At 58.1% G+C, this 10,329-nt stretch overlaps 1 protein-coding gene across 1 annotated transcript; it reads left to right on the forward strand.

Annotated features, from left to right (window-relative positions):
* The first annotated feature begins 7,766 nt into the window (after positions 1-7,766).
* TOMM5 (translocase of outer mitochondrial membrane 5) lies at positions 7,767-8,758 on the forward strand. Its single transcript, XM_027879143.1, has 2 exons — positions 7,767-7,906; positions 8,349-8,758. The coding sequence occupies exons 1-2, from the start codon at positions 7,786-7,788 to the stop codon at positions 8,381-8,383; spliced, it is 156 nt and encodes a 51-aa protein (XP_027734944.1). The 5' UTR covers positions 7,767-7,785; the 3' UTR covers positions 8,384-8,758.
* Positions 8,759-10,329: the final 1,571 nt, after the last annotated feature.

The following is a 10,329-nucleotide window of genomic DNA, read 5'->3' on the forward strand; positions in this document are numbered from 1 at the left end:
GAAACGCTCTTTCCTGCTCCCCGCAGTGTGTTGATGGTTCCAAGGGTGAGCAGGCGTTGACCCCTTTTCGACAGGTTTCACACCTGGATTGCGGGGCTGAGCCTCTCCTGAGACAGCCCTGGAAGGGATATACCTTTCTCTGAGTCCCTAATTTGTGCTCCCAACCGTCTCAGTTCCCCTGGGCTCCCCCGGGGCCGGGGCAGTGCCTGGGACAGGCTGGTGGGAGCGGCCAGGGCGGGTGTTATTTGGGTTTCCCACTGTGTCCCCCCAGGTGTGCAGAGCCGTGTCCACCACGAAACACAGCGCAGGGGGCTCGATGGTGCCAAGGACACCGACAGCGGGATCCTCCCCGGCACGGCGTGACCGGCACTGGGGACACTGGAACCCACATCCTCCGCGTCAGCTCCCCCTCCTCCTCCAGCCCCTGCCCTTGCTGCGAAGGTGCCCTGCCCGGTGTCTGCCCTTCTCCTCGGCCGCCGCAGCGCTGCTTTTAGCATAGGGCTGGGCAGGGCACACGGGCTCGCCCGCGGAAAAGCATCGATCCGCTCTGGTTTGTGCCTCCCCAGCTTCGCCCCTCTGGTACCTCGCAGCATTTCTGCACTGCGGGTTCTCCACTGCCTGGGCTGCTCTCTGTGCCCCTTTTCCAGGACTATTCCTCTCCCCAGAAGAGCTCAACCACAGAAAATAGGGTTATTTTTCTTCACTTCTGATGTAGAAGCTATACTTGTCTGGCACTGTTCAGTACTACCCTGTACACTGAAACTGACAAAATAATGAGGTTGGGACCTGACATCTGAAATTAATATAACATTAAACAGCGCCCAGAAAAAGGTTTTGCATCAGTTGCTGACTCATGCATCTTCCCTGGGCAACTTGCATTGCATCTCCCTTCCCCCGTTGCCCCTGGGTGATGTTTTCAAAGCACTCCACACAGGAAGCAGAAGCTTAATTAAAAAAAGAAATACAGCTCTAGTTCTCTTTCTTGGGGATGAAGAGTGGTAGCCACTAATAAGACACATCAGAGCTCCATGCTGACCCACAAAACGTGAGATTTGGACCTGTGTGGGGTGGACCCAAGCAAGTGGTTTTCTTATCTTTGATTATTCTCAGTTCCAGAAACCTGGGAAACAATTCTCCAGAAAGCTAGGGGACATTTTGTCTCTGAACAGCGTTTGTCATTGCTCACGTTTGGGTCATGTCACAGCTGACTTGTGAAAGCCTTCTGTCCCAGGAAACATTTTGGAACTACCTGGAAGCTTGCAGCTTGTGGCTGCTTGCATGCCAAGCCGTGTCTGTGGAGGATGAAACCTCTGGGAGCTCGTCCCAGCCGTGAGCTGAGCCTGTGAACCCCCCCTACCTGCATGCCCTGTGATCTAGGTAACGGCTCTGGGATGGCTGGGACTAAGGACCCAGAAAAGCTTTGAAGAGATAGGGTTAAGATCTCATGAAGGATGAAACCCCTTCACATTTCACAGCAGAAAAACTAAACCTGGAGGATCAGTCAGCCCCTCTCTGAGCTCATGCAGATAGCCAGGGCTGCCCAAAATGTCCGAGTGCCTCTGTGCTGCAGGGCTTTGGTTGCAGGATCTGTGCAGGAACAGCTCCAGTTCCCAGGCACTCTGTGTGCCCTTCCACAGGCTTAAGACCTTCACCCTCCTCCACTCTGCTTTGTGCTCTAATCCTACTTCTTAAATTGCCACAGACAAATGGTTCTGGTCCCCTTCACCACGAAGGTCAGCACACTGAACCTGTTGAAGACCAGAGATGTTCAACCCCCTGGTGCAGGGGCAGAGGTGCTGTGGTTATAGGTCAGTGTTGTTGTGGGCTCACATTTCCTGTCTCTCCCTGTCCTGGATCACAGCTAAATGGGTGGCAAGTCTGAAATATTTGCCTTGAGGCCCTAATGTTGCTTTCCAGCATATTTTTTCACTTCCAGCTTAAGCTTTTGGGGCTGGTTTCTCCCCCTGAACATCTGCAGCAGTGCAGGGAGTTGACACAGAGGATGCAGCTCCACGAGCAGAAGGGCTACATTTGGCTTCTTCCAAGTGAAGAGGAAACAGCAGGAAGAGAAACTTCTCCTTGGAGTGCCAGGAGTGCCAGAGTGCTCCTCAGCCTTGCGGGCCACAGCCACCAAAGCCCAGCCCACAGGACTGGCTGAAGGGTGATGAAGTGACCTGTGGTGCTGGGGACATCCCTGTGATGGTGATGAGAACTGATGGGTCAATCCAAACTACCTGGCTTCATGAGCTGGCTGGGGAAGATTCCAGGGTGGCTGGTCCAGCAACAGTCCCTTTCAGTTCCAGCCCTCTCAGAGATGAGAGATCACAGCCCAGGAACACCAGTGAGGAAAAACTCATCTGCACACACCAGCAGAGCCCTGAGCTGCAGGGGAACCACAGCGACATCCCCAGTGCCACGAGACCCTGCCCAGCACCTCCAGTCCCAGGGGGTTCAGTCCCACAGGGATGGGGGACGTCCATCCTCTCCTGGGCACCCCACAGATGCGAGGTCACAGCCAGGGGTATGGGACACACTGAAGGGCACAGGGAAAGACTGTTTTGGGATTGCACAAGGCTCATTGCAGGATGCCTGGGGGAGCAACTGAATGTGGGGAAACACGAGCATTGACAGGGTTTGGGGAGAGCAAATGTGGGGACACTGAGGGGAGAGGCAATGGAAGGGCCAGGACACAGGGTCAGCATTCCTGCTGGAATGCTTGTCTGGCAGTGCCCAGCGCTGCATCAGGGCTGTCTGTCCTGCCCCTCTTCCAGCCCCACTTCCAGCTCTGTGCATTTCTATGGTGGTTCCAGGCCAGAAATGGGAGCAGAAGCTGTTTGTGCTGGTTCTGAGGGAATGCTCAGGGTGTCTGTGCTGCTGTGCGTGTCAAGACACACACAAATGTGTACCTGGGTGCTTGTACTGGGTTGCATGGCCAGGTTTTGGTCCCAGAGGAGTTGCTGGAAGCTTCCCCTGTGTCCAGTGGGGCCAACGCTGTGAACCCGTGGGCTGGAACAGCAGGCCAGGCCCCACAGGCAGTGCTGCCAGGGAGCTCCTGTTGGGAAGTGTCTGTGGGGGCATCCCACACGAGGGATACCTGCCCTGCACCTCAGGAACCAGCCTAGGCTGGGCTCGCTCGGGCACTCTGGGTTAGACACCCATACCTGCCCCAGCAGCTGTGTCAGTGCTGGGCTCAGCTCCCCCTGCTCTGCACCACGCAGGGGTTTGGGGGAGCTGGGCAGCCACAGCCCTGGGCACCAGAGCCCAGCAGGGAATGACCCAGGGCCTGTGCTGTGCCCTGTGCCCTGGCACTGCCGGGGAGCCAGGAGGCACCAGCCGGCCAGGAACACCCTCCTGCTCCCATGTGAGGGGCCCAGACCTCAGCACAGCCCGTCCAGTGGGGTCTGGGGCACTGCAGGAGGACAGGCTGGAGCTCCTGGGTCAGGCTCTGGGAAAGCCTCTGTGTGCACAAAGCCATCAGTGGTGGATCAGTGCTGATCCCTGCAAAGGGCTGAAAACACCAGCGTGGCAGGTGCCACCAGGGCTCCAGCAATACCCACCTGGCCTCTCCCCAGTGTTTCTGTGGAGCTTTCCCAGGGCCTCTGGAATGCCTTGGCTGTGCACCCGTGAGAAACATCCTGATCCACTTCCAGGAGTGGAGGTTCCTGGCGCTCCTCCAGACCTCACCAGTGCATGCAGAGGGGGCCAGGCCAGGCTGGTGCTGCCTTTCCCATGGGGGAGGCATTCTGTCTGTCCAGCTGGTGGATGAGCCATCTCCACCATGTAGGAGCAGTCCTTGAGAAATGCCACAGGGCTGTGTGTGAAGCGCCACTCCACAGAACGTTTTTACTGAGGAGGATCAATGCACTGTGGTGAGTTCCTTTCCCTTAGGAACCTGCCTGAGGTCTCAGAAAGGGTGATTAGGGCAGTTATAATTTCTGAGTGCTATTTCCTGCCTGCCCTCTGCACCAGCTGTGTCTTACCCCAGTGCCAGACCTTCGTGGAGTGGGAGAACCTGTGGGGACACAAGTCCAAGTTTCCACCAGCGCGTCCCGGCTCAGGTGCCCGGGCAGCCCTGCCCACCAGCCCCTCTCCTCTGCACTCCCACCTCGCACACAGCCTTGCCTCTGGCACCTGCAGGCTCCGTCCCATGGACAGTGGAGCTGGTTTGCACTCAGAACCGAAGTTTCCAGGTGGTTTTGCCCCTGGGGTGAGGAGGCAGCCAGGCCGTGCCTGCCCTTGGTCCCTGAAATGCACCTTGGACCTGAACTGGCTGGTATGTACAGTGTAATGGAGGTTGGTATGGACACCAAAGCAAGTCCTTATTCTCTGTCACCTCGTCAATCTTTTCTCGGGCAGAGAAAGCTGAAACTGTTTTTGAGCAATGATGGGTAATAGGGAGCTGCCAAAGGCATTACACCCAGAAGATGCCGTCACACCACCATGCTGGGGAATTCAGCCCATTCACCTGGGTGTCCTGAGGCCTGCCAGGGAACACAGCAGGGGTGATGTGACCCCGTGCCCAAAATAGCTGTGGGTTAATGTTCCAGCAGTGGTGATCTCACACGGGGCTGTTTGGCTGCTTCCACCCCCAGCACTGGCCACAGCACTCATGCACCATGGCATTCCCTTTTCCCATCCCTCAACCTTTCTCCCAGTCTTTGTACTTCCTTTGTCCATCCCTCCCGAAGGAGCAATAGACTTAGAACTGCTTTTTTCTGATTGCTTTGTTTTGGTGTTTCTGACACTTTTACGTTGGTATTATCTGGGCATTATATGCTACAACTGACAAAAAGGAACTCCTGGCCTTGCCCCAGGAGGTCCCACTGCTTCTCTCCAGCTACCCATGGAGTTTGGCCCCTCCTCACACCACTGTTCCATAACCACTTGGCAGATCCAGGTGTCCCTTGAGCAAACCTCTGCACGTTTTGCCAGCTTTCCATGCTGTTACCTGCCACACACAGGTGTTTCCCACACAATGTCATGCCCAGTTCTGCTCAGACACCTCGAAGAAGTGCCTGGCCAGTGGCTCATGATCTGACTAAAGCTCCAGGGAATGGAAAGAAAAATGCTCCTGGAACTATGGCACTGAATGGAACTAAAGACCTGCCATGAACTGTCCAAGCTTTGCACTTTGGAGGTTTGAGGGGATTCTGGAAAACTGATACAAACATTTCAAGGACAGCTCAGGACATTGTCAAAACTCTAAGCCAAAGCCTTCTGTCCCTCAGCAATTACTCCACTCTTGAAGTCTCCACCTCTCCAACGGGAACATCTCCCACAGGCAATGTTTCTCATCCCCTCGTCTCAAACAGGGACAAGGATAACGGGGTGGCTCCAATTGTTGTGGCAACAACTTCCCAGCCTGTGTCATGGCAGAGCCCTCACCTCTGCTGCTCCCTAACCCGTTGTCTCCCCCCTGCTCCCATCTCTTCTTATCACTGGGTCGTGTTTGGCTCAGCTTTGCCCAGACATGCCCACGTTCCTTCATCTCCTCCCGAGCAATGCCTGGGGAAACAGCCTTGCTGCTGCTGCTGGATCGCTGGAGGACCAGTGGCTGTGGAATGTAAGAAGAAACTTCTTGTTTCTCTGCCAGGATGGAATCAGGACCTGCCAATCTGTTCGTGCCTGCCAAGGCCGGAGAGAGCCGCTCTGCAGAATGAAATGAATGACTAATGAGGTTTCCTGGACCTGGCAGAGGCAGGGGTTTGTGTCAGCAGGGGATTCAGGCAGCTGTGCTTGTTTTCCCCCGGGACTCACTGGAAAGTTCTCAGGAGGGCAGCCCCACACCTTCTAAGAGCAGGACAGGTTCCCTTTGTTTGCAGCAGGGACGGGGATTGAACGTCCTGTGACTGTGCCGGGTGTGGGAGGTTTGGGAACCCTCCTCCTTGGCCACCCGGGGCCAAGTCAGGGAGGGCCCCGAGCCAGGAGTGCTCAATTAGCCCTGTAATCACCAGCACAATGAGAGCAGCTGCTCTGTAATTGCCTCTGCCTCAGGCCACGGGCAGCTTAGCTGGGAGAAATCTCCTTTTTTGTTGTTATCTGGAGGGCTGTGAAGCCTAGGTGTGTTGTGGGGTGGTGGTGGGAGCCACCAGCAGAGCAGGCTCTGCCTGCCCCCCTTGCCCCTCTCCAGGCACCTGCAGTGTCCACCTCGGGCAGCATTCCTGGTGCTCTAAGCGCTGCAAGATGTGGGATGTGTAAAAATTCCCTTTAGAGACGAAGGTTTCTAAAGTTTGATCTCTGTAAATTTCAAGCCTCCAGAAAGGAGATTTAATCCATGGATCAGAGAGCAGCCTACGAGCTCTGAGTGATGTCCAGGTGTTGGAAACACAGATGCCTGATCGGTGGAATTGCCTTGTTAGGGGTTCAGGGCTGGACACATCTCGGTGATCTCAGCCCTGGGGAGGGTATCACATCTCGGGAGGAAGGATTTCCACTGGTAGTGGGCACAGGGAATGGAGAGTTTATGGGCCACAAGGACATCTGGCAAAACCCCAAAGATGAGGAGGAAACCAATAAAGACAGCTCAGCAACTGGGCTGAATCATCTCTCACCGGGTACAAGGTGACTCCAGCAGGGGCAGATCGCGACCCACAACACCAAACCCTCCTGCCCGACCCAAAAAGAGAAGGACTGAGTGCAGGAAGCGAGAGAACCATTGGCTAATACAGTACTAATTAACAAGAGAACTATGTAACTTGTAGCCAGCAAACATTAAAGCCTTTGCTTGCTAAAATGTGTAAATAGTAACACAATAGTAAAAATAGTCACTGTGGTGTATTTGTGGAACACACCGAGCACCCAGGGCTTGCTCAGTGCTGAAATAAACACTCAGTGTCTCTCTCGAGGGTGTAACTGCTGGCTTGTTGCACAGCAAGTAAGGAATCCCATTTCTGTGGACAGCAGAGGGGCTGGTGTGTGCAGTTTCCTGGGGAAGTGCTGGCCTGGACCAGCTCTGACCCCTAAAAAAGGGCACAGTTAAGGTCAGCATTTGGCCATCTGATGATGAGGGGTCTGGAGCATCTCCCCGGTGAGCAGAGACAGTGGGAGCTGGGCCTGGTTAGTCTGGAGAAGAGAAGGCTGAGAGTGCATCCCATCGATCCACACCAATATCCCCAAGGGCTGCCAGAGGATGATCCCACACTTGTTTTGGTGATGCCCAGTGACAGGATGGGGAGCAATAGCCATAAACTCAAACACAAGTTCCCCCTCGCCATGAGGCAGGACTTCTTTCCATGGAGGTGACAGAGCCTGGAACAACTGCTCGGGGAGGGTGTGGAGTTCCCTGTCTGGGGACACCCCAGACCCACCAGGACACCATTCTATGTCACCTGCTCCAGCCTTCCCGAGGCTTCAAGGTGACAAAGATCAACCACCGAAGCAGCTCCTTTCCTAAGGAAACGGTTCCGTAGTCCAGGTTTCCCAGGCTCGAGGGCTCCGGGACCCCCCGGGATCGGGACCCCCGGGACAAGGATCCCGCGGGATTGGGACACGCCGGGATCGGGATCCCCCGGGGACCGGGATCCCGCGGGATTGGGACACGCCGGGATCGGGTTACCCCGGGACCGGGATCCCGCGGGATTGGGACACGCCGGGACCGGGATACCCCGGGACCGGGACACGCCAGGCTGGGCACGCCCCGGGCGGCTCCACGTGGGGCGGAAGTGACGTCACTGCTGTCCCTGCGCGCGGCCGGCGCTGCTCACGCGTTTCCGCGGCCGGGCCGGGATCGGGATCGGGATCGGGATCGGGATCGGGATCGGGATCGGGGCCGGGATCGGGGCCGGGATGTTCCGCATCGAGGGGCTCGGGCCCAAGATGGACCCCGAGGAGCTGCGGCGGAAGATGCGCCGCGACGTGCTCGCCTCTGTCCGCAACTTCCTCATCTACGTCGCGCTGCTGCGGATCAGTGAGTGAGCGGGACGGGACCGCCGTGTCCCCGCGCCCCCTCCGGGCTGTCCCCGCGCCCCGGGGTGTCCCGGTCCGGGATGTCCCCATGCCCCCGGTGTGTCCCGGTCCGGGATGTCCCCGCGCCCCCTCCGAGGTGTCCCGGTCCGGCATGACCCCATGCTCCCGGAGTGTCCCGGTCCGGGATGTCCCCCTGCCCCGGGGTGTCCCGGTCCAGGATGTCCCCATGCCCCCGAGGTGTCCCGGTCCAGGATGTCCCCGCGCCCCGGGGTGTCCCGGTCCGGGATGTCCCCCTGCCCCCGGTGTGTCCCGGTCCGGGATTGTCCCCATGCCCCCGGTGTGTCCCGGTCCGGCATGTCCCCATGCCCCCGGGGTGTCCCGGTCCAGGGTGTCCCCGCACCCCCTCCTGATCCGGGCCGTGTCCCGTCTGTTTCCCTCCGCAGCGCCGTTCATCCTGAAGAAGCTGGACAGTATCTGACCCCGCGGACCCGGCCCCGCAGCTGCTCCCCCGGGCCAGAGGCGGTGCCGGCGGGACCCGGACAGCCCGGCGTTCCCAGGATGTCCCGTTCAGCACAGTCCGAGGAGGGGCAGGTGCCTGCTGTCCGTGCGGGTGAATGCCGGGCACAGAGGGGGCCCTGCGGCGATCCAGCAGCGCCCTGTGCCGAGCGTTCCCCGCGCAGCGCGAGCAAAGCCCGTCCCTGTCCCGATGGACGTGCCCCGTGCTGGCAGGGACCCCGCGCCGGGACCGGCTGTGCTGGGCCTGCCCCCCTCACCCCGCACCGTGTCACACCCCGTCCCCGCCGAGCCCAGCGCAGAGCAGTCTGTTTGAAATAAACGGGAGAGCAGCTGTGTCGAGGGGCGCTGGTCAGGCTGGGTTTGCAATAACCATCGGGCACTGAAATACCACGGGGAGGGGTGTGGGATTGTATCCCTGGCTGTGCCTGGAGTTCACTCACTCCTCCTTTGATCCGCCCTGTGTGGAGGGAGGGCAGAGGGTGTCCGGGTGGGGATGTTTTCCAGGTGGGGCAGAGCAATCCAGGGGGGAAGGGCAGCTTGGCCTGTGGCAGCTCCCCTTGCCACCAGACCCTCTGGGGTCTGTCCATCGGGTTAGTCCCACGTGCCTGTCCCCAGTGGGTGTTGCAAGGGCAGTTCAGGCTCGGACACAGTGTCCATTTGGGAGTGTAACCAAGTCACTTGAACACTTCCTGCCTGGAGCCTCATGTGCCCACTGCACCCAGGGGAGTTGCCACCTGTGAGTGGCTCTGGATTCCAGGGGCTTTGAAATCAGGGGTGTTTCTGAGCTCAGGCTGTGCTGTAGGTTCCTATTCTGGGGTGACCTGATAGCTGCTGGACCCAGGAGGAAGAGGCTTTTCCCCCTCCTGGGCCTTAGTAGTGGAATTTTCTGTTTGCTCTGGCCCAGGGACCTCCGTCCCACAGTCCAGGTCCATGTCCTGGTGCTGGGGACAGTCCTGACTCTGTCACACTCTGGTGGACTTGGTGTGAGCCCATTCCAGGTTGGCCCCAGGGAAAAGATGCATAACAGAGGTGTTCCCACCTCCAGCATGGGACCATGTCCACATGGGATCTCCAGGCACTCTGAGAGCAGCTGCTGCCGTGCCTTGGAATTTTCTGAAATGATCTTACCAACACAATTCCTGTGCTGCCAGCACTAACCAGGCATCTCTTCACTAATTCTTCCTACTTTCACCTCAAGTTTGGGTGTCCTGCTCTTACAGGGCATTGGGTTTGTTGATGAGGGGCTCTTTCCAGGGTGGGCTCTGTCATTCCCAGGCGTTCTGTGTCACATTGTCCCCCTCAGCAGCTCTGTGATTCCTCCACTCCTGTACTGGGGTGCTCAACACTTGGAGCTCCAAGGGGAGGGGTGTTGGCTTTCCCAAAACTTTAGAGAACAAGGAATGGACAGGGGGAAGAAGACCCTTGTCCTGCCATTAGTGTGTGGTGTCCTCAGGGAGACAAGGCTGGGCTGGGCAGCCTCTGCACCTGGAAAGACACAGAAAGCTCTAGGCGAGACCAGAGCAGTGCCTGGACACGAGCCCAGGTGTGCCCAGGTGAGCAGGAAGGCCAGTGGCCCTGGTTTGTATCAGAAATGGCGTGTCACAGCCCCAGGGCAGTGCCTGTCCCTGTGCTGGCACTGCTGAGGCCCCTCGTGTCCTGTGTTTGGGTCTGGGCTCCTCAGACAAGAACATGGAGGGGCTGGAGCGTGTGCAGGGAAGGGAATGGAGATGGGAAGGGGCTGGAGCAGCAGGAGGGGCTGAGGGAGCTGGGGGGGCTCAACCTGGAGAAAAGGAGGCTCAGGGGGGACCTTCTGGCTCTGCAATCCCTGACAGGAGGGGGGAGCTGGGGGGGGTCGGGCTCTGCTCCCAGGGAACAGGGACAGGAGGAGAGGGAACGGCCTCCAGCTGT

The sequence above is a fragment of the Empidonax traillii genome, unplaced genomic scaffold, assembly GCF_003031625.1.
Source record: "Empidonax traillii isolate 1590-97213 ecotype Southwest subspecies unplaced genomic scaffold, ASM303162v1 scaffold51:size1492887, whole genome shotgun sequence".
NCBI classification, from domain to species: Eukaryota; Metazoa; Chordata; class Aves; order Passeriformes; family Tyrannidae; genus Empidonax; species Empidonax traillii.